At 38.3% G+C, this 25674-nt stretch overlaps 2 protein-coding genes across 2 annotated transcripts in view; one reads left to right on the top strand and one right to left on the bottom strand.

Annotated features, from left to right (window-relative positions):
- Positions 1-25674, bottom strand: part of LOC133845026 (methylenetetrahydrofolate reductase (NADPH)-like) — a 144609-nt gene that overhangs the window by 35654 nt on the left and 83281 nt on the right. The gene's annotated exons all lie outside the window — the stretch shown is intronic.
- LOC133845418 (fibroleukin-like) lies at positions 6770-8643 on the top strand. The gene is made up of 3 exons (XM_062279874.1): positions 6770-6913; positions 6978-8269; positions 8345-8643. The coding sequence occupies exons 1-3, from the start codon at positions 6836-6838 to the stop codon at positions 8412-8414; spliced, it is 1440 nt and encodes a 479-aa protein (XP_062135858.1). The 5' UTR covers positions 6770-6835; the 3' UTR covers positions 8415-8643.

Genomic DNA, 25674 nt, shown 5'->3' with positions numbered 1-25674 from the left:
AGCACAGCGAGTGGCAACTGTTTCGAAAGTGGGATTATGATAAATGAAATTGTTTTAGTGGCTTGAACAACCCTCTGAGTGAAAGAGACCGATCCTGTAACATAGTTGAAGCCAATTGATTAATCTAAGCGAATGCATTTCCCATGTACGAATTATGGAACCCTTTCTTTTGATTCGAAATTTCGAATACATAAATCATGGTCAGGCCAGCTGTTTAGGGTCACGTGGCGAAAAATATTCAGCTGGTTTTGCGAATAGCACGAAATGGGAATAACAGCTGGAGAGTACAGAATGCTGTGTGTGTGTGTGTGTGTGTGTGTGTGTGTGTGTGTGTGCGTCATTCAATCCTTTTTGCGGGTTTTCCACGGAAAACTGAGAATGCAGATCCTGCTGTGGACGCACACGCGGCGGCACTTGTGCTAAAAATATATTTCAATATTGTGTGTGTGGAACAGCTGAAATTCATTCACAAATAAATGCGGCTAGACAGAGCAATAGAAATAGAGGAATAGAGCAATATAGAGAGAAAAGATTTAGGCATGCGCCTGCCTTGAATATTATTGTTTATGTGAAGGCCCGGAACACATTACCGGAAACGTGTTTCAGATGTCAGAGAGGAAGTGCTGCGAGCAGACTGTGAATGGGATACAGCAAGGACTACAGAGGATCGCTCTCAGGTACTCAGCATGCAAATGATCCTTGCATTGAGTCAATTGAGTCATATGAAGTCAGCAGCAGCAGCAGCAGGAGCTGCTCAAACGAATGTCAGCTGTCGATTTCCGATCCCCGCGGGCAGCGTTTGAATTGTTTCGCTGCCACGCACGATTGATTCAATTGACGGCGCTCTTCTTTTACATGTTAGATGCAACCACATATCATCATTATCACCATCATCACCATCATCATCATCGTCATCACCATCATTATCATCCACTCTGCAGATAGCTTTCGTTGGAAATTTTTGTGCAAATATTTTGCCACAGTGGGAATCGCCTTTTGTCCTTGTTGCCCGCCACACAAATTGTCAATTTGTCACCCTCGTGTGAAATGCAACTCCCCGAAAACAGCAAACAGCAAACAGCCAACAGCAGACAGAGACAGTCAGACAGATAGAGATAGAGAGAAAGAGACACCGAGGACATTGAAACAGTTACAACTATCTTCCATCCATTGTTGCGGAAAATTGTTTATTTATGGCTCTCACAATGCAATTTCACGTTTAATTGCCCGCGTCTGTTAACCGAACCGATTTTTCCATATAACATACAACACCACAGCACACAACTCTCGAGCTCTCACACAAATGCTGGCTCATTGTGTTTCATTTGCTTTTGCTTTTGCCAAACTCATTCAGGTAATGCAGCAACTTTTTATTATCTCCCCGATAAGTGTTGTCATTCCCCGATGTCTGCTAGCTTTTTGCAGTCCCCCATTTCGACATTTGCTCAATTTAATTGTAAAATCCATTTCAAGTTACAACTTTAATAATTAAAGCATTTATTCCAATGTGTATCTGTGTCAGAGACGTGAATTTTTCTAACTAAAAAAGCTAATTTCGACTCTGATCCTTAAATAGACAATAGACAAAACTTCTAATAGACTATATTATAAATAAATTCATTAAAGAAACATTGAATATAGTATGCTCGATTAGCAAATAAAGGTAATATTCTGACAAACACATCCCCTGCGACACATATTAAAATTAAAATATATATACAAAAATATTTTGTTTTATTTTTAAGAATAATAAATCTTCTAGCTCTTGATTGACACTTTATATAGGATTAAAAATGATTTTGGAATAATTTTTCTGTTTTAAGATAATTGCAAAATTTAACAATTCAAAAAAAAAATTAATTTTAAAAAGAGATTGTGTAAAAAAAAATATATATATTAATAAAATAAATTTAATTTTTAATGTAGCCTGTACATCTAGCAGGCAGTAAAATATAAGCTTTTAACTTTTTTGATATTCTGTAAAGTGCACTTAAATATTTCAAAGTTTAATTCCAATTTAAATTATTTTTCGTTTAATGCAATATTTTACTAGAAACGAAAATTCTTTCACTAGCTCTCTGAGCAGCGTGAAACTTGCCCAATTTGTATTTAATTATATATTTGATCTTTAATTTTTAAATTAAAATAAACTTAATAAATATTTTACTTTTGCATTTATTTTTAATAAACTGAAAAACATATTTAACTGCGTACATATGCATTTAACTAGATTTAATATATAATACATGGCAATGCATTTTAAGGCAAGAAAGTTTTTAGATTTGAGTTGTGACGAACACCACGAGGTTCTACTCGTCTAAGCCTACTCTGTCTAGCTAACTTGCCGGCTCAGTTCAGGGCTGGGGTGGGTCTTTGGCTTCGACTGGGTAGTAAGTCATCATAAATTAAAGTGTAGACAGAGTGTAATACTAGGGGAGAGGGACAGTACTCATTTCGCATTATCTCAAACGTTCGCATATTCAGTGCCCAATTAGAATTAAAAGTTTAACACCTCATTGTTTTCTTCTCCATGATATACAGTAATTTAATAAACATACTTCATTTTGTTTATAAAAATTATCTCTAGTTAACAATAGTGCTTGATTTATTTGCGCTTTTATTTATCGTACGTTAATTAGTTTTGATTAAACGGTTGTCTTCATGACTTAATAATACGAAAGATAGAGAACCAACACGGAACACACGGAATTGAAAACCTCACAATCACAACCCCAATCAACTATTCATACAGACACGGCTATGCCGTACTTACGCACTTTCCATCGATGTTAGCAGGCCTGATAACTGATGAATCCGTCGTAGCATATATGCTTTGTGACGAACACCACGAGGTTCTACTCGTCTAAGCCTACTCTGTCTAGCTAACTTGCCGGCTCAGTTCAGGGCTGGGGTGGGTCTTTGGCTTCGACTGGGTAGTAAGTCATCATAAATTAAAGTGTAGACAGAGTGTAATACTAGGGGAGAGGGACAGTACTCATTTCGCATTATCTCAAACGTTCGCATATTCAGTGCCCAATTAGAATTAAAAGTTTAACACCTCATTGTTTTCTTCTCCATGATATACAGTAATTTAATAAACATACTTCATTTTGTTTATAAAAATTATCTCTAGTTAACAATAGTGCTTGATTTATTTGCGCTTTTATTTATCGTACGTTAATTAGTTTTGATTAAACGGTTGTCTTCATGACTTAATAATACGAAAGATAGAGAACCAACACGGAACACACGGAATTGAAAACCTCACAATCACAACCCCAATCAACTATTCATACAGACACGGCTATGCCGTACTTACGCACTTTCCATCGATGTTAGCAGGCCTGATAACTGATGAATCCGTCGTAGCATATATGCTTGTTGATGTTAGCTGTTAAAGATGATAAAGGGTTATGGTTATCAGGCTATCAAATTCCTATGTACCCCCATGTTGGCTGTATAAAGGTCGAAAAAAATGAGTTAGTTGATTTGGCAAGTACTTATTACAAATTCTATTTAATTTCACAATTATTTTTCAAACCATGTTGGCACTCTTAGTGCATTTTACGAACGAAAACAATTGCGTGTTTTTGTGGAGCCGTAGATCTCTCGCCGGAAGATCTACGCTCCTTTGAACGTCTCTAGAATCGCCTTCGCTCAGCCGCTATCGAATACCGTTTAGATAATCTGCAGCGAAGATTCGCTGCCGCAAGATTATCGCCTTATTCCCACTCTAGCTGGCTGTTCGCAGCGAGGTTCGCTGCCTTCACCAATACTCCCTTAGGCTTGCAGGTTAGGGTGAAAATCCGCGTGCGCTTCACTAGTGGCACCTGTTCAACAAGGGGGGGGAAGGCGAGGATCGCAATGTGCAACACCTATTCCACTCTATGGAGGGTCTAGCGGATGCAATTGCCAGAGGTATGGCCAAAAAGCAATCAGTGGCAAAGAGAAAATTTAGCAAATTCTAAATTCTCTTCTAATAGAGCCGGCCAATCCACTAATCGACGAAAGAAAACCCTGGATGCCAAAATTGTTGGCTTGGTTGCAGTATTATTTTGTAATTATTTTTGCAATTTTTCTTTGCAAATTTTGGTCTGATGTAAGCGTTCTCAGTGAAAAAAATTGCAAAAGTGAAGATGGCTGCCCTTAGTGAGTGCTCAAAGCATCTCTGTGTGGATCAATGCAATACTTACTCCCCGTTCGATAAACTCAACAGTTGAGCTATGCTAAGTGGAGTTGCCAACTTAATCAAGGCTTTGGCGCATCAGCTGATGCTTTGATTTGTGACAATCAGATGTTTATATTTTTTTTTTGCAACTTTAATTTAGACAACTACCTCACAGAGTTTAATAGACTATCAGGTGCCCTGCAATCGTTTACCAGTGTGTCGACTTGCTAATCGGGTTTACTTATTCGACAGACATATTGGCTGCAGATTTGCAAAGTTTGGTGGAGTTTGAGTTTCGGCATCTGTTAGCTGCTTATTGAGTTGCCTCGAAGGCAGTCTTATCGCGCTGCTTGTTGCAAGTTGAACGCATTCTGGCTCGTTGTCGTCGCATTGTAAATGACACCTTCTTCCCGTTGCCGTTCCCCCGCCTCCTTATCGCTTCCCCTTGACGTTTCCGTCGTGCCCCATGTTGCATTGTCTTCTGTCAGCATTGATTAAACTTTCTGTCTGCGCTTGTCTCGCACGGCGTCGCTTTATGCCGCGACTCCCCGCATCCCGCTTCAAGTTCCCCCTCTCTTATTCAGTTGCATGCGTGAAATTTCGCCCATGTTGCACAAATTGATGTTGCATGCCGCTGACGTTGTTGCTGTTGTTGTTGTTGGAGCTGCCACTGCCACTGCCACTGCCATGCCACGCCACTTGGCAGCAACGACTTGGCTTTTGTTGTGCTCTCTTGCAACGCTGGTGGCATGTTCGCGAAAAGTCATGCGATTTCCTCAGACGTGCGCAATTAAGGAGGGGGAAAGACGCAAACCGAAGGAGGATGAGACGACGACGACGACGACCCCTGACAAGACCCCTGACAAGCGCAGCCAAGTTTTGCTTTGGGGAGAAAACTTGTTTGCGCGCTGCGTTTTTCCTTCTCTTATTTTTTTTGAGTTTTCAGCATTCAGCTTTCTGTTTGCAGCTTTTCAACTAAAGTATTCCACTGCGGGCGCACACTATTAACCCAATTAATGACTAAAGTTTAGCAGCTCCGATTAGAATCAGCTGAAACATGTTCGGTACAAAGCGTTGCGACAACAACAGCAACAGCAACGACAACAACGACAACAACATCACCATCGACACAACAACAGCTAAACAATTTCACAACTTCTCCCCCCTTTCTCTACTCTTCTGCCTTGACAATACGAAACACAACCCCTTGCAATGCCACAACATCAACAGATTCATTGTTCTTAAGGTTTACACACAGGAATGTCCCAACGAAATTCCTCAAAAATGTCCCCCTCTCTCACCCCTTCCCCTTTCCATTCCCCTTCCCCTTCCCCTTCCCATCCTGTTTTGTTCCTACTTTTGACTTCTTTTGTTACGCTGGAAGCGCTCATTATTTTGGTATTTGTTGTTGTGCTCTTTTACAATTTTCGCAATGCGAGTGGCATTGCTTTTAAAGACTTATATGGGCCGTAAGCAAGCGTAGCATTTCCCAACTTGCAAATGTAATTGAGTATCATATCTTAAGTACTTTGCTCCGAGTAACTTTCAAGGCAGTTCAAGGGGTGGCGGCAATGGTATCGTTGATGGGAACACAAATGAGAACAACTGTGCCATTATCATGCTATAATCTACTTTTCATAGGAAACAACAAGCAATTACTTTAATATTCAATTTTCATTTTGTGCTTTCAAAATACCTAAAAACCTGAAATAATACGTTTTTCACACACGTTTTACTATTAATATAAATTGTAATATAATCTTTAATGTTGCCAATTAAAGTATTACATAATGAAAGAAAAAAAATATTATGGGTCACTCGCAAGCCGATCAGAATAATATATATACATATATGCTTGATATGATTCGAACTACGTGTTAGCTGCGAAACATAGAGTCATATGACTGACTAATTGGAGAGCAAGCAGAGCGAGCGATGGAGAGAACGAGAGCGCGAGAGAGATATAGAGAGCCAGATATTCGACATCACCTGATCTTTCACAATTGATATTAGCCCCGATAAGTGGCAGACTGCTCATCAGGATTAAATATTCTTATACCACAAATACTTAAATGAAATGAATCAAAGGTGCAAATTGCCTTCAAACGAAAACCAATCGAAAGTGCTGTTAAATATTTCATCAGCAAATGTTGTTTTCTTTTGTATAAAGTGTGCATAGATATTAAGATATATCGTAATTAGGATCGGTTGTTCAAAGAGATTTGTAGCTGTCAGTGTTTTGTTGTAGTTACGTATCCATAGTTATGAATGTATATATATATATATATATATATATATAAAATCAAGTATAGGGGTAGGCTAAGAGAGTGTCTTACACTCTAGAGTGAAGCCAAGATAAGTGTACACTTTCAAGTTAGTATAACTAAACTGTCAAAATGTGCACTGTACTTTAAACAGTCAAAAATGCCTTTCTTTGCCCACCAACATCAGTTTTGGATGTTAGAGGTTATCGCGTCCGACTTTAAAAATAGACATGCTCCATTTTCGGATTTTTTTTTTTTTGTGTTTTTGTGATTAGTTAATAAAATGAGAATTTGCAATCGCTCATTTGCAATCAGATTCAATTTCAACATATTATATTTGAATTTAATTCGGTCTCATTTAGTTGCGTTTAATGCTGGATGCGGTGCGGTTGTCAAAATCAAAATGATGCGAATTATAATAAATCTAATTGTGATACTCTTAACACAACATTTCTCTGCTGCTGCTGCTTTTGGTGACGAGGTGAGACACAACATTAAATGTGTAAAGTGAGTGCAACATTCTGAATGTTCTTTGTCTTTGCCAGACTTGTGAACTGAATCGAGAAATGGAACAACAGTGTCGCAGTTATACCTACTCCGTTGTTAAGCCTATGCTAGATTACTTGCGTCAAGTGAGCGAAGATTTAATGGAAAGTGAATCGAAAGATAGAATCATTAAGGACTTGAGAGAAAAACTAGTTCAGAAGGAGAATAATATAGAATTCATAAAGGAATCGCAGGAAAATAATGTGAAATTGATAAAAGAATTGCGATCTCAAATCGAACTACAAAATAGAATAGATGGTCTGTTAACTGAGAGCAATGGTAAATGCAAGGAAGAATTAGCGAGTAAATCTAAGAAGTTTGCTAGATTGGAAGTTGAACTAAATGAATTGAATTCCAGTCACATGGCAAAAAGTAACGAAATATCTAAAATGAATACCAGCAATAAGAATTTAGAATTGCAATTAAAAGATGAGAAAAACGACATACAAGTAATAAAGAGCAATCTTAATTTATGTCAAATTAAAGTAGAGGAATTAAGCAAATTGGAGTCGCAGATTAAAGTGCAGAATGATAGATTAACAGTAGAATCAAACTTTTTTGAAAAATGTAAAAGGGATTTAGCAGATAAGTCTGACAAAATCAAAGTTTGTGAGGTTCAATTGAGGAATCTAAATTCCAGTCTCATTGAAAAAGATGAAATTATTTCAAGAAATAGTGAAAAGATCTTAGGCTTGGCGAATAAGGTGACATTAAAAGAGAGTCAATCAGAGTTACTAATTAAAGAAAGAGATAACCAGAAATATCAACCAGAAGTTCATAAATTAAATAATCTTCCATCAGATTGCCTTGCATTTACTAAAAATCCTGGTATTCACAAAATCAATGTTTTGGGCTTTGGTTCTTTCGATGTTCTGTGTAAAAATAATCAGGTAAACTCAGGTTGGTTAGTCATACAAGTTATGAATGAAAAGGAGAGTTTCAATAGAGATTGGACCGCTTATCGTGAAGGATTTGGATCCATGCAAGGCAATTTTTTCTTGGGACTGGAGAAGATACATCAACTCACGAAATTGCGGAGACACGAGATTTTTGTGAATGTCATCTTATCAAACGGCGACAATTTTTGGAAAAATTACGACGATTTTAAAATATCTGATGAAGATAATGGATACGCGCTGAAGTTGGGATCATTGTCTGGACATACATATTTAAGAAAATATTTCACGGATGGCATGAAATTCACAACACACGATCGCGACAATGACAATACTGAGCGTGTAAATTGTGCTGCTCATTTCGGTTTTGGGTGGTGGTACAACGATTGTAATTGGTAAATATTTGAAATGTCTTTTGCACACTTAATAAACAAATGTATTTAATATATATAATTTCAATATTTTTGCAGTGCTCTTCGTCGAAACGGTGTATTTTGCGATGTGATTGAGGAAATGGTAATGCTTATACGCCCCATATAATTAAAAAATACCAATTTAAAAATTGGATTGATAAGTGTTTTCCACACGTTAATAAAATGCTTTAAGTGGACTCGATAATACGCTTCAAATTTAAATGTTTAATTGTTGCCTTTACTACTCCAAATCCAGAAGGTTGATAAAACTAAAAAGGTGAGAATTGAAAATGAAGAATTCCAAATTACAACTGAAGTTCCATAGCGCAGCGACCTAAGGCTTCTTTTATAGTAAATATATATATATATATGTATCTACTGCTGACATATTGATGTAAAGCAGCAAAAGTATCATTTCGCCAAGTGCCAAGTGAGAGGTATGTCTATGTCTTTGATATGCTGAAGGATTCATATTAAGCCGAGTAATACAACTTTTGTACTACGGAAGAACATATCGTATAATTAGCAATTATTCTGAATCTGAGAAAGCTACAATCGAGTGTGCTCGACTGTGAGATACACGCTTCCCACTGTGAATAAAAGTAAATCAGGACATTATTAATTTTAAAATATACCAAATATATATTTGGTATAATGACTACATTACCTGATTTTCAGCCAAAGCTATTAAGAACTGCAGTAAGTCACTAAGCATTTTTTCCAATGCAAAAGAATTTCTTTAATAGCTTTTACATTTTTTATCTGATCGCAACCAAATTTTCTGAAATCATAAAGACTATAAATTTTCTTGTCTGTATCGCAATTGTTGTCCATGCTTTAGCTTCAAAATTAGGACTGAATGGGCGTGCCAAAATTTTGAGAGAAACTTCATCCGTGTGCCATCTTATCAAGTGCTGTCGAAAATTATCATAAAATCTATCGCTATCTCTTATAGTCTATGAGATATTTATTTATTAAATTAATTTTGCAAAATGTAACGTTATTTTTAAGAAAATAATGAATCGAATTATATTTCAAATTGACTGCAAAGCAAAATAATAAATAAAACAAATACCAAAAATATTAGTTGAGCACAAACTATTAATTGATGATTTCCCATTCGAATTAAGTCAGGCCATAATTTTCTAGCTTATTCAAGCCATGGATTTTCTTTCATCAAAAACATTGTTCTTCTTAACTTTATCCTTTCAGCAAAGCAAAAAAGAACTTGACAAGCCAGTTGCAAGTTGGGAAGAGAACGAGAGAGAAAGAAAGAGAGAGAGAGAGAGAGAAAGAGAGAGAGAGGAAGAGAGAGAGAGTGTAACAAGCATATCCGGTATCCGGCATCAACAACTTAGTTCAAGCAATTGATTTACCGAAAATGTAGCTAAGGGAACAATTTACCGCTGAAGCACGTTTGAAAATGATGCGAATTTTTGCATAAATTTGTAAAATACAGAGAACAAAAAAACAACACACACACACAAACACACACGCAGGAAGAATGGAAAGAATTTGTAAACATTGTTGAGGATGCAGAAAAAGTAAGAGAGAGAGAGAGAGACAGAGTGAGAAGGAGGCCAACATATGTTGGCCGCCGTTGAGCGTGCTAAGGATGGGGGCGTGGCATATCACGATTGCGGCAATCAACAAATGGAGCGGCAACCTCATTAGTCAAAAGGGGGGAACAAAGCGCCGCAAAAGGAATCACAACGTCTCTTGTTCCTCTCTTCTTTCATCTCCCTCTCTCTCGCTCTCGCCTTGTGCTCCCCTAAGCTCCACTGTCCGTCTGTGCGAGCAGCATGTGCGGCATATGTGGCCACATTAGTCAGTGGGTCGCTCAGTGGGTGAGCAGTCAACACACACTCACACACACACACTGTCACAGACACTCACACACACACACACACAGACTAACACACACGTGCGTGCTCGCGAAATGGTTTCGTTGGGGTAAACGCAGCGGAAATTGTAAATTTTTTACTCGCAAACGAAAAAATAAATCATATGCGTGAAATGTTTGGATTGCCCTCCTCCTTCCATATGGAAAGCGGAAAAGCGGGAAAAGGGAAAACAGGATAACAACATCAGGTGCACAGTGGTAGATGGTCATGCCATCAAATGAAACAATCTCGCATTCGCATCCTTTACAGCTCCACGCCGCATTCAACTCTTTTTTTTTGCTAACGATATTTAAATTGAAAAATGTTAAGTGAAGAATTGCTAGAAGAGACTGGAGATATGTCAATTGTTGAGTTTAAGAGGAGCTAGAGAGGAGACAAGTCAAGACGATTTCGATTAAGAATTAAGCCATGATATATACTAAATTGTAAAAAATTAAATTGAATAGTGTAATACTTAAATGACTAAGCATGTGAAATAAATGATTCATACAAATTGTTATATAGATAAGTTCTAAAAATAGTACAACAAATCAAAGAAATAAGGAATATATAAAAAAAACATGGCTAGTCAAAGGAAAAATAATAGAATTTTTGGAAAAGAAACAAGACAGCATTAAAGAACACTAAAATCACAAAACAAAATAGAAAATTAAAGAAGACAAATTATAACAAAAATTGCCAAACAAGCATATTGACCAAAACTACATTAAGGAGTACAGAAAGCATTAAATAGGTATTATTTTTAAAGAGATAAATACATATTTCTAAATCAGTTCTATAAAAAGTAAAAGGAATTAAAAATAAAACAGTAGAAAAAAATGAAAAATTAAAAAACAAAAAATATAACAACGATTGCCACACGAGGAAAAGAAAATCGATCAATAATTTATTCATCTATATGATAAACATGTTTCATCCTCGCTCTTTTTAATTTCTGTTCTCTAAGAACCTTGCGCACAAAAGTATGCTACAAAAATTATGATAAAGTTGGAAGACGAACAACAATTGCTTATTAGTGACTTTTGCAATTTAGCTGACAATAGTTAATGTTAAACTGTGTCTCTATAAATACTTGAATTATCCCTGAAAAGGAAGCAATAGCTATGCACTGTGCTGGGCGACAAAAAAGAAAACCCCAAGCGAAGAGGGAATGAAAAGACAAATCTCGTAACACAGTCACAGACACAATTACGATTTGCTGGCTGGAACCAGCATGCGCCATAACTTGCCACATTCCTCACCAGCACAACACACACACACACACACACACACACACACACACACACACACACACACACACACACAACACAAACACACACACACACACACACACACACACACAAACAGAGCTCCAACGAGAAGACCGGAGCCAACGCACCCAAGGCCACAACCTACGCAGAGGCTGCTAAAGCATCTAGCCACAATGCCAATGCAGGAAGAAATGTGAAGCCTAAACAGCTACGCAAGAAACCTGAGGCACTTATCATCCAGAAAACTGCAGACACCTCTTATGCGGATATATTGCGGAAACTGAAAGGTGACCCGCGGCTGGACGAATTTGGCAAGCACGTACGCAGAATCAGGAGGACTCAGAAGGGAGACCTGATCCTGGAACTGGATGGAAAATCAGATGGTGGAGTGAGCAAAATGCGAGAAGGCATTGCAGACTCTCTCAACAATATTGCCACTGTACGTTCCGGTATGCAACGAACTGTACTGAAATGCAGCGGCATTGATGAGGCAACGACCACGGGGGATCTACTCCAATGTCTAGCGGCCCAATTCCCGAGCATCTTTAGCCCTGAGGTGAAAGGCTTTAGGAGGATGCGGGACGGGACCCAAACAGCGACTGTAATGCTAGATGTTAAGGATGCGATCACAGTTCTGAAAAAGGGTACTATTACCGTGGGCTGGTCAAGGTGCCGACTAACCCAGGATAATAGGCCTATGAGGTGCTTCAAATGTCTAAACTACGGGCATCAAGCAAGTAACTGTAGGGAGGTAGATCGATCTGACTGCTGCTTACGGTGTGGGGCTAAAGGACACAAAGCCAAGGGATGCACATCAAAGCCGAGATGCTTGATTTGCGGGGATGGGAAGGACAGGAACCACCCGACTGGCGGGTTTGCCTGCCCCACCTATAAGAAGGCTGCCCAAAAGCAATCGGAGGATAAGAGCAAGCAACATGCAAGATCACGTTAGGATTCTCCAATTAAACGTGAATCACTGTTCGGCTGCCCAGAGCCTTCTGCAACAGACAGAACGGGAACGGAAGATTGACATTATGTTGCTCAGTGAACCCTATATCTCGAGTGTAGGGAACGCAGGGGTGATCCTAGACAGCTTGGGAAAGGCAGCAATCCAATGCTGCACAGGAACTCAGATTGGAGAAGTACAGACCCTCCCGTGCGGGGTTCGCACACGGTAAATTAAAGGGAGTCCACTTTTACAGCTGCTACGCTCCCCCAAGCGACTCCTATGAGCAATTCGAAGCGATGCTGGACGCGTTGGTGCAACATGCGAGAGGGCGTACCCCGGTTGTGATAGCGGGTGACTTTAATGCCTGGGCCACTGAATGGGGTAGCCGAGCATCAAATCGGAGAGGACGAGCCCTGATCAACGCAATGAGCCTGCTTGATTTAGCATTGCTCAACGACGGACTTAAACCGACTTTTGACAATGACAGAGGATCATCGTTCATTGACGTCACTTTCGCGAGCAGGTCTCTAGCAGCCAAGGCTACCTGGGAAGTTCTAGAAGACGTGACGTTGAGTGACCACGCGATGATCCTTGTCAACATTAACACTAAACTGGCGAGAGCGACACACAGGCTTCGTAGAGAGGAACTAGGGCGAGCATGGGACACGAGGAAACTTGACAAGGAGATGCTAGGCTATGTAATTGACGATTTGACGATTCCAGCTGATCAAGCAGATACAATGGCCATAAATTTGTCGCGCATACTAACATCGACCTGTGATGCCATAATGCCGCGGAAAAGGGCTGCCAAACGTAAGTCTCCAGTGTACTGGTGGAGTGAATCCATAAGACTTCTGAGGGCGGAATGTGCTACAGCGAGAAGAAGAGCGCAACGTGCGAGAGGAAGAGATGACCACTCGCAACTGGTAAATCGCCACAAAGCTGCTCGTGCGGCACTACAAAAAGCTATTGCTAAAGCTAAAGCTGGTGCGTTCAAGGATCTTCTTGAAAGTATTGATGATAACCCTTGGGGACCCGCCTCTAAGATTGTTTTTAGGAAACTAAAATCATCGGCGGTTAGACCCCAAATGGAGCCTGACGCAATGGTCAGAATTGTGGAGGAACTCTTCCCACCACAGGCTACGCTTTGGCAGCCGGCACAGTCAACCCCGGGGCGACGTTTCCCAGGATCACCCCTGAGGAGATAGTGCAAGCCGCCAGGAGGATAAGGCCTAGTAAGGCTCCTGGGCTGGATGGAATACCGGGTGTAGTTGTAAAGGCCATAGCAGATGCTAAGCCGGAAATATTCAGCAGTACCTTTCAGCAATGCCTTGTTGAAGGGATATTCCCAAGCAAGTGGAAAAATCAACGGCTTCTCCTTATTCCGAAGGGTAAAGGTAACAGCACAGATGCCAGTGGGTACCGCCCCCTATGCTTGCTTGACATCGTTGGAAAGCTGTTCGAACGAGTTTTGTATCGCCGTATTGAAGAAATAACTGAAGGGCCTAGTGGACTATCGCACCAACAGTACGGGTTCCGAAAGGGTCGAAGTACCTTGGATGCGCTGAATAAGGTTCGAGACATTGCCCAAAATGCGTTAGCCGGACAAAGATGGCTAGGAGGAGCCAAGGAATACTGTGCCATAATCACTCTAGACGTGAAGAATGCCTTCAACACGGCTAAGTGGACCAGCATCCTTAGCGCTATGCACAACATGGGAATCCCTACATATCTCAAGAATATTGTTGGTAACTATTTTAGAGAGCGGATACTTTGGTACGATACAACTGAAGCCCCAGAAAGTACCGAGTCTCGTCGGGTGTTCCACAAGGTTCGGTGCTCGGCCCAATCCTGTGGAATATAATGTACAACGGCATCTTATCCATTAGAAAGCCAGGCAACGCGGAGCTACATTGCTTCGCGGACGACGTAGCAATTACAGCTGTAGCAAAACTCTGACGGAACTCCAAACCGTCTGTAACGCTACAATCAGTGCAGCCACTGGTTGGCTAGAAAGTGTAGGGTTAAATATAGCAGCGCACAAGACAGAAGTAGTACTGCTCAGCAGTAGGAAAGCGGTAGAGACTCTGCAGATCACGGTAGGCGGGGTACAGCTTGCTTCATCTAAGTCGCTAAAATACCTGGGGGTCCTTATCGACCACAGACTCAACTTTAGCGACCACGCTAGATATGCCAGCAGAAAGGCAGCCATGACGACTACAACGCTAGCAAGGTTAATGCCTAACGTAGGTGGACCAAGGATGCCAGCAAGGAGGCTACTCGTATCGGTTGCGAAGGCGTCTTTACTGTATGCAGCACCAGTATGGTACAAAGCTACGGTTAAAGCGTCGTACCTTAAAGAAGCTCGGGCCGTCTACAGAACTATGGCCCTAAGACTCATCAGAGGGTTTAGGACCATATCAGAGGATGCGGCACTCGTCCTCGCAGGTATGTTACCCGTAGATCTAGAAATCAGGGCGCTGACATTAATGCGAGACGGAGTCAACCGGACGTCAGCTTACGAGCGACAACTAGAGGAGTGGCAGAGCAGATGGGAGTCATCGCAAAAGGGGCGATGGACATTTGAGCTGATCCCAGACATCGCCACGTGGTTGGAATGCAAACATAAGGAGCTGGACTACCATCTCACCCAGTTCCTTACGGACCACGGCTGCTTCAGAGGATACCTGGAAAGATTCCACCATGTAGATACCCCCCATTGTATGTTCTGTATAAACAATGTGGAATCAGCGGAGCATGTCCTGCTACACTGCTCAAGATTTGTAAATGAGAGAGAGCAAATAGGCGGACTTATTGGAGTAGACTTCAGACCGAGGGACCTTATCGCTGCAATGATGGCAGACGAGGAGTCCTGGAATGTGGGAAAGACCCTCATCATTAACATGATGAAGAAAGTACGAGCTGACGAGGTAGCTAGCAGATCAGACAGCCAGTAGCTGATCTGCGACCACGCCTTGCATAGGAGGAAATCACAAAAATGACGACAGTGTGCTTAGGAGCACACCATCCTGCTCGCCGAAGTAGTATCTTAATTGACAGTCCCGGCGAGCATACACGGGACAGAAGAGCATACGGAGGTTTTTAGTGCGTAAAAATCGCACATACCCTTCTACAGGAGTAGAGGGGATCTTATTGAAGATTTTCCTGCCGGGGTGCAACACCAAAAAAACACAAACAGAGCAGTGAGAGGAAGGTGAAGAGATGGAGCCAGTATCTCCTGGAGGACACATGGCACTTGGCTTGGATCGTGCAACGCGCTGAAAAATATTTACATATTCACAAATGCAAACAATCCCCGAGCTCGCGATGAGGAGGCGAGGCGAACAAAAAAATAAAAACGTCATGTTGTTTGAGCCTCTGCCACATGATGAAGAAAGATGCGAACGGTAAATTGGTGTGTCGTTGATGGCAACAGAACGGAACGGAGAGGTGGAGTGGAGAAAGGGGGCGAGGATGAGACTGCGGTTGGTGTAGCAAACATTTTCAGTTGGCACTTGCCACTTTGTAAAATGCGCGCAGAGACGAAATGACAAAAAATTTGCGATGCTGTTGTGAAATCCATAAGCAGCAAGTGTTTCCTGCGGGAATAGAGAGCATGGGGCAGGACACAGCAGAGACAGAGCAGAGGCAGAGGCAGAGCCAGAGACAGTGGCAAAGGACTGTCGAGGACTAAGGACTAGGGACGTGCAAGGACTAGTCACATCGCGGCCAGGATGAGCTGGCTGAGAAGGATGAGCTGATGCTGTCGCTGTCGCTGCTGCTGCTGCTGCTGTTGGTTTGCTTGCTTCGCTGGTTTGCCTGTCACTTGCCGACGTCCCACACTCTACACACACACACAGCTTCACTCACACATGGATACACACACTCATACACAGCTCACCTCGAACCTTTGCATAAAGTAATTTCGAGTGACAAGCGCGCATTGTTGGCATTTTTGGTGGCACAAAACCTTCTCCTTCTACTTCCACTTTCATTCGCATTTGCTTATAAGAAATTCTATTTCTGTGATTGTCACACTCACATCCAAACAGCAGCGTTATAAACAACAACAACATAAGTATATAAATTATGTGCGAAAAGTTTTTCGTGCAGGTGCGATCAAGTTCCTTTGGGGGCAACTCCAGCTGAAGTTGTTGTTGCTTTTCGTGTTGGGGTTGCCAAGTGCTGCGAGCTGGTTTATTGTGGCAAAACAACTGACATTTTTAATTATGTCGCATTTGAAATGATGTCAAAATATATGTATGTATTACGCTTGTTTTCGTTTCCCGCATTGTTTACAACGCCAAAGTTGATTTATTTAAATGCATTTCACGCAATTGTCTCTCGCTCACTCTTTAACTCTCTCTCTCTTTCTCTCACTCTGTTCGGTCCCTTCATCATCATCTGTGTGCGCATTTCAATTTATTGCCTGTCCTAACCTGATGGCAATTTAAATAATGTCCTGCCAGCCTCATTTCGCCCTCATCTCATCCCATCGCATGGCATCCCATCCTGTCCCATCCAATTCAAATTGTCATGGGCCTCGCAGCTGGGCTCCAAATATTTATTTATTTATTTCAGCATTTTACTGGAACTTTCCACCGGCGAACAGCCGGTCGCCAGGACATTAACAGGATTATATATGTCTATTATTGTACTCAGAGTGCTCTGCACACTTTCCACATTTTTCTGCTCTCAATATCAACTACACCTGGCTGTTATTTCAATGCATATTGAAATATTTTTCGCATATATAAGAACTCTTAATAATTGTGTGTAGTATTTATTAATATATTCAAACTACATTTGCGTATTGTACTATATGTATATATAGTAAGTTATATAGATAAGTTATAGATAAGTTATATTATTCTGCAACATTATGCATAGAAGTGACTTTGATATAATATTAATATTCTTTCTCATCTTCTATATCTAAGCTTTCACCATATCAAATAAGTTGGTTGATTTGATATAATGAGAAAAATATGAGTTTCTAAAATCAATAACATTCATCTTCAAAAATGTATTCTTGAAATATGATTACTTTACTAACAAATTCTTTAAACTAAGAACATTAGTCTAAAAACTGTCAAATTCTCAAAATAAGATCACATATACTAGATTTGGGTTGGAAAATACTGTAATCCATTTAAATTCGTATAAAGTTTTTATATAGATTTGAGTGTTTTGGTTCAAAGCTCAGTTAGTCAAGCTGTCGTAAACTATCGAATTTTTTCGTCTTATTAAAATGTATTTGTGTCTCTTATTAAATATTCTTGGAATCAAGATGTATTGTCCAACATTAAGATTTTCACATAAAAATTTTTAGTACTATGACAAAAATCATTAATTTAGAACTTTTTTTGTAGTGTATTAGTAGTGTAGTGTATTATTTAATAAAAACTTTTTAGGATACCTTTAAATGTTGATGAGTATAGTATATGTACACATAATTTATTATTGCTATACTTATATTATAAATATAAATATAATTATAAATATTTTTTTAATTTCTTGCTACAAATTGTTGGACATAATTGCTTCACAACATAAGAATGAAAAAACTGACCTCAATATGTAAACTTAAACTGATGGATTTGATTACGTTGGCAAATTGGTTTGGCTAATTTGGAATCGGAATGGGCGAAAAACAATTATAATTAAGCAGAAGTTGCAATATTGCGAGCAGCCAAGGAAAATGTGGAGCAGTCAAAAGGTTTTTTGGGGATCTCTCGGTTCGCTTGTGAAGAACTCTTGGTAAGCGTCCAATGAAAGTCTAAGCATGGAGAATACGAGAATACTTTGCTGTAAACATGCAACGATACGAGTTGGAATAGTCGGCAAAGTCGGGGATTGTCAGAGTTGAGGCATAGTTTTTTTTTGTTTTTTTTTTTTCGTATTCGTTTTTTGCTTGTTGTATTTTTTGTTTACTGGGTTCAACTTTTCAACTCGGCGAAACCTGACACTTGAAATGGAGCCAGGGCCCAATGCCAACAGAGGCAATTGCTTGGGGCCTACATACACACACACACACACACTCACACACACACATGCTGGCGAAGAATGCTCAACTTTAATTATCAAAAAATTGTTTTCATGTGCGACTTACTACAAAGTGTGGGCTCTGCCAAGTTGTTGTTGTTGTTGCTGCTCATTTTGTTGCTATTGTAGCTGTACTTGTAGTTGCTGTTGCTGTTGTTGTTGTTGTTGTCGCTGTAGTTTCAGTTTTAGTTTTAGTGCCAGGCAACAGCAACAAAGTTGGCACAAAGTAATAAGTGCACGCCAAGGGAATTTAAATTAAGTTACAAACTTTGCATATTAAGCGCCTTATATACTACACACACACATACGTTCGTTCGTCTGTATGTTATATCTACCCCTCAAAAACCACGCCTCCTAACAAACTAAACAAACTCACTTACAAACGCAAACACAAACACTCCAATGAAATTTGCCAATAGTCGTAGCAACCCCTTCTTCACCTTCACCTTCGACTCCTTCTTCATTTTCTTCTTCTTTTTTCTGGTCCCCCCAAAACACACAAGACCACATAATGATCCACTCTTCCAGGGTTTAGTCTCACACGTGTAACGGCCCAACAACACACCTACAACAACAACAATAACAATAAGTAATAATGAGCACACCAAAATTAGTCGATTTTCGCATACCCTGTACTTTTCAAATTTATTTAAATTCCCTTTGAATTTTTGTCAAACTCAATATTTGCAAATATTTTGTAAAATAATGTCTAAATTTCAGTAAAAAAAATACAAAAAAAAAATGTTCGAACTTTAAATAGATTTTTTTGTAAAAGATCCAGTAGAATAATGCATATAAAAAAATAAAGTATAAATACTTTTACTACTAAATCTCATTATTTAAATGTAATTTTTAGCCTTCAATAAATTATTAAACCATTATGTATAATGTAATATCATTTTTTCTAAAGTTATATGTATGTAAAGAAGTTAATTCAAGATGATAGTAATAAATGTTTGTACCTTTAAAAATAAATTTCATTTTAATTAATTCATCTATTTTTTTAAATTATTTTTTTTTTTTTGTCTCTATATTTTTAAATAATTCAAATTCTCTATGAAAATCAAAATTTTATTTTATTATTTAAAAGTTTTTGAAATATCAATATAAAAAGCTAAACATTAATTTTCATTTCATAGAGTTGTTTTTATTTGAATTAAGAGGACATCTTAAAAGATGATAAAAATAAATTTCTATTTCAAAGAGTTGAAGTATTTTTTATTTAAAATAAGAGAAAATCCTATAAATATTTTCATATTAGAATTATACATTCAAAAATACACAAATATTAATGTTATTAACATCAAAGTGTCACGATTTATATTTAATTCAGAGTCTTATGAAATAATTTTATATAATTGTTTATCATATTTTTCTAAAAATTATATACATTAATATAGAATATAATTGTAGTAAACTTTACGCTTCAAATTCATTTTTAAAAAATGTTGAAAATAAATGTGTAGTGTTAAATTATATTATTTTATTATATTACTTATGTTTATTATTGCCAGCTTGCAGGGTATTTTGATAAAACATTATATGCCCATTTTTGTGGGGTTAACGCTGCGCACTTCAAAGCTCTCGGTTGCCACGGAATGCATTGGGCATGCAAAGCTCGAGCTGAGGCTAAGGTTGTATTTGGGCCAGAGAAGAGAAAGAGACGTCGACTGGATTGTGAATATGAGTGAGGGGCAGCAAGTTGGGGGTGAAGGTGAAGGGGGTAACAAACTAATTCGGCAACAAGGTCGGCTTTACATGATTTTCATATTAATGCCAGGCTTGCATAGACGATACGGCCAGCTTGTTAGGCGACAACATTCAAACTGGGACAATCCAAAATTTATTTTTGTATCTCACATTTTTTGTTTGCTTAATTTCCATGAAGTGCTTCTGGGCTCCCAAGAAGCCTATTAAAAATTATGTGTGGGCTTGCTTTTGCAAAAGCAAAACATGCTCAAGTTGGCAGTGCTTTAATGTTAGCTGACCACATACCAGATGAGATTTTGAATAGTTTTTGTGTGTCCCTCAGTCAGTAACTGAGATTAGATATTTAATGCCAATTTCTGTTGAGTATTGCCCTCAATTGGTGCTTCTTTTCTGCAAAGAGTTAGAGTCCAAATGCTTTGCAAAGAGTATGCAACTTTTCAAACGAAATATGCATCTTATGAATTTTAGTTAATGAAATAATTTAGAAGAGAAACGAAATTTATTGTATATACTTCGTTTGACTCAATAAATAAATTAAATAGTTTAATAATATAATATATAAAGAAAATTTATTGTATATACTTAGTCTAAGACAATACAATTAAGTTGAATAACTAATAAATTAAACAGTAATTTATCAAAGCAAAATAATTTGAAATATCAAAAGTCACTAGCCAGAAGGTCATAATCTTTCTGGCTTATCTCATTGCAATAAGGAATTCTCTTCGCGATTTCAATAAAATAATCATAATAATAATTATTATTAATTTTCACATATTTACTTTGTTTAACATAGTGTGATACTTTTTTATTTAAAATAGTAAGAACAAACAAATAAAACAATAAATTCTCCAAAGCCAAAACAAGTTCAATTTTTTTAAATCTTTTACTTAATTTTTTTTTTTGTGTTATTTCTTAAATTTGTTTATTTGAAAATTGATTAAATTTGCAATTCATTTTCTTAGAAAAGTTATATAAAATTTGTGACACAAAATATATATTTTAAGAGTATCCAAAAAAGCGTTGCAACTTGTTATAATTCGCTTTATCAATGCCTTTCGCTTTTGGGCTCTTATCAGCAACCCACGCACACACAACAACAACAACAAGTGTGCAGCTGGTGCGAAGGTGGGCGTGGTCGATGGCAGAAGGTGTTGTTGTGGCCGTTTTATCTAATGGACAATCGGCCCTGGGGATTCTTTAAGCTCAACAGACACGCTCCAAAATTTTATGATGTGTAAATGGCAAATTAAAACCGACTGACGGCCATCACAGCGATGCTGACCATTGCTTTCCGATTCGTTTCGTTTCGTTTTGCTTCTTTCTGATATTGAAATGAAATAATAAAATATTATTGAAGTATTACGAGTATATGATATGATATGCACGTAAGCATTTGCGTTCTCTTCACTCAAATCAAGAACGGAAACAGCTCGTAAATGACAACAACTTGAGAATGTTTCGCACTATCTGTGTCCTCAGCATTTCAGTTCTGGTCTCCTTTACGACCTCCCTAGACGCCCATCCCCTTCTCCGACGAATTCCCTGTCCGCCTCTTGCCTGACATCCTTTGATATCGTTTTCATGATGGGAAGGGGAGTCGAAGAGCTACGTTCGTTTATCGATAGCGAGTGTGAGGGACATTAAAACCGCACGCGTTTCGCTTTTATTATTGCTGCAGAAATCGCTGGCATCGTTTTGCTCAAGATATTTTCTCGATGCTGTTATTATTGTTATTGTTGTTATTGTTGTAGGTGTTCCCAGGGATGCTTCTCTCAGATGCTGGTGGCGGGGGAAATTTACTACAACGACAACAGCAACGAAAAATAATCAAGTGCAATCAACTGTTAACAATTTATGACATTTATTACATTTTTAATGTCGAACTCTGAACGTTAAGTTCACTGAGTTCGCCTTTGCTACCTGTCTGACTTCTTGACTCCTTGACTCCCTCCTCGCTCCTCGCTCCCTCCTCTCCCACGTTGTCTTCATCTTCTCCAATCTTTGATCACAATTTGACTATAAAGCCAGCAAAATGCTCCGGAGTTGAACGTGTTTTTACAGCAGTTACTGGTTTGCTTAACTGTTGAATACCCTAAGTTATGTTTGAATATGATAATTAACAAATCTATATTTATTTATTTACTGCCAAAAGTGTAAAACTTTTAAATTTTTGCAATAAACAAATAAAAAAATGCATGCCTATTAACAGCTTAATTCAATTCAATTCCTTAATGTTTCCTTAAATATTCAATATGTAATTCTTGATGACCAGTATGAGATCCGTCGATTACCGTTTTGTTTACATCGGAGTGCTAATAAAGCTTTCAAAATTCTTATTTTATTAATTTTTACATTTACATTAAAAATAAGAATTTATAATATTAAATTTATTAATCTATATTGTTTTAGCTAGAAAGAATATTATAAGAATGATGCTAAAATCTAATAGTACAAAAAATTTTCATTTTTATTGGAAATGTTCATTTTCTATTGTAATTGTTTGCAATATTAACATGTTTATTTTTCTATTTACTTGGTTGACCTGTTATGATATATTAAATTAGTGCAAAGTATCCCCATGTTCAGCTCACTAGTTTATTATTGGAGGATATTTTCTACTCCAAGTTACAAGACAATTATAAATTGTAAAAATATTTTACATTGCTGTTAGATTTATTATAAATAAAGTCAATTTTATTTCTTTTTTTATTATGTTGAACTGTTAAAGTTCAGCTCGCTTTCGTGTTATATGTATGTGTTATTGTAGGGTATTTTCCAGTCCAAATAATAATATAAGAGTAAATTACTAAAATAATTTCCATTACTATTATAAATATTAATAATCTTATTTCTTTATTTTTTATCTAGTACTATTAAGATATGTGAAATGAAAACAAAGTAAAGTTATTTAATTTCAGTATTGTGTGTATGTTTTTACAGGGTATTTTCTAGTCGCTGTCATTTACATGTTGTCACTATGCTATGCACAAATAGTTGGTAAACAAATGTGTTACGTCCATCAAATCGAAGTCATTTGAAATGTGCGAGTATTATGCGAGTGTGTGTGTGTGTGAGAGAGTTGTGTATGTACTAGTGTATGTTTGTGTGTGTGTGTCATGCGTTGGAGTGGAGGCAATTATTGGCATGTGCCGTGTGTCTGAAGCGGGCACAATTTGAATATTAAATGGCAAAAAGAGTGAGCACACTATTCGAGAAAATTACAATGGGGCCGAGCTGGGGCAAAGTAGCAAAGTGGAAAAGTAGAAAAGTGGAAAAGTGGAAAAGTTGAAAAATAGTAAAGTCAGCTAAGCGATTGCAATATTCATTGCAGCTCTTTTTTAATTGATGGCCTCTCGGGGCATCTGGCCACACACAGGATGGTGGCTCTTTGTTACTTCGACAACCAAATGGATGGGAACGCGAACATGTTGTGTGCCCCTTCAATATGTAGGGGCAGGGTGGGAAGAGAAGGGAGATGAAGGTGGAATATTGCGTAGCGGGCAATTTGAGCATCAATAATTGAAAAACTTGCGCCAAATTTGCTGCGTAACTGGAAACTAATTGCCAATTAAAAGTTAAGTGAGCAGCATCTAAAATTTATAAGCCAAACCCTGCTATGCCAATAAATACACTCGTCTGTCTATCTCAATGAAACTCTAGACTTAGGATGTTGTTTTTAACATGCCGGCAACGAGAACCTCTTTCGTTTCGCCGAGTGTACGATAAAGTTTAGCGAAAAGAGCTTAAAGATTCAAAACACTCGAAACATATTGCCAACAATTTGAATATATGAATCCAATTGAAATTTTGCTGTTTTGCCCAAAACGACTTTGTCCTCATTGTTTTGTCCAATTTCTTTCCCCATGACCAGCTTCTACTTCAGCGAATAATTCTCTCTAATTCTGTTCTAAGCAAGTGAAAATTGATGAAAACTGAACGTTGCCTTGCCACATGCCAAGTTCACAGCAGCGATGTTGAAAGGAGTCTGAACTTTGCATATCATTTGCGATTTCTATTAAAAATTTAAAACTGTTTTTTATTCAAATTGTTTCGACAACTCTGTTGCCCCGAAAAAATTAAAAAAATGCAGGAACCACATGACTATATCCTCGCATATTTATGCCCATCTAAAAGTTTTCTGACTACGAAATAGTTAAGTGAAGAACTTCGAGAGCCTCACACGGAATTTTCGAGCATGATTTATGAGGGTTGGGGATTAGTGAAACTGCTTGAATATATTTACGGAGCGAAGTTTATGAAGAAATGAACAATATCCAATAGAGACTATTTTTATAGCTTCTAACTTAACAAAATATTAGATGAATAAAAACAAACCTCCAAATTTGAAAGTTGCTAAAGGGAAGGTCGCGATCATAATCGCATTATATGTTAATTAGATACTTCAAGTGCATTTTTGTAATATAATAAATATAATAAACTAAATAAAGTAGAGTTCAAAATGAATATAAGGTCAGGTAAAACTAATACAAGCAATAAAGAATGTATATTAAATGTACAGCACTCAATGAGTTGCATTTAATCGCCTTTAAGGATCAGAGAAACATGATTAGTTGATCGGCAAACGATGGAATGTAACCTGCAACCGGATCAGGTAATGGCTGCAGTTCCGCTGGACTAAGAAACACTTAATCCGAGTTAGGGACGCACTTTGACCCCTCCGACAATAATATCAGCAACTTTACTGCCCATTTTTGTGCTATGCACACACGTTTCAATGCACACATATCATAGGACCAATAACAAAAAGTGAATAAAGTGGAAAAAAAGATGGAAAAACCGGGCAAAAAATAGGGAAAAACTGTTTCAGGCTCAACGTGTGCATTTCAAAGGAGCGAGCGAGAGAATCCAAGCGAAGTTCTTTGTAAACGTGTTTAAAAATAGAGCTCACTGCGAGCCATACAAACAATGGCAACGGCATTGTGTTGAGTGGGAGCAACAGAAAGCAAAAGAAAGCAGGACGAGGTGCAATAGGAGGATAGTTGATGCTGTTCTATGTTGTATGTTGTATGTTGTATGGAATGAGAATTGGAATTGGAGTGGAGTCGAGTCGAGCAGTATTTGCTGGCCAAAAAAAAGAAAAAGGACACAGTGCGCACTTTTGTGCGTTTTGCATGAGTGCCAGAGAGAGATTCGAGAGGAGCGAGTGCCTGACTTGAATATGAACTATGCGAACTACGTGCACCTCGCCCATCTGAAACAATGCGAGCAAACAATGCCAAAGAGCCGACAAAATCCTGGGCAAATAGCCACACACACACACACACACACACATATACAACGAGCACTGCGTACTGAGTGGCAGCAATAACAATGGACATGCCAAGCGAACAGGCAGACAGACGGACAGACGGACGGACTGATGATGGTGCTAGTAAATATGCAGTACAAGTATATCTGCAAGTAAACACTACTAAAAACGAAACTGAACCACAGCAAAACAACAGAACCTGCAGCAAAGTGAAGCTCACGTTCTCATCTCTCTCTTTCTCTCTCTCTTTCTGGCGA

The sequence above is a fragment of the Drosophila sulfurigaster genome, chromosome 3, assembly GCF_023558435.1.
Source record: "Drosophila sulfurigaster albostrigata strain 15112-1811.04 chromosome 3, ASM2355843v2, whole genome shotgun sequence".
NCBI lineage: Eukaryota > Metazoa > Arthropoda > Insecta > Diptera > Drosophilidae > Drosophila > Drosophila sulfurigaster.
Note: the sequence above shows the minus strand (reverse complement) of the source record. Positions and strands in the feature narration are given on the sequence as shown.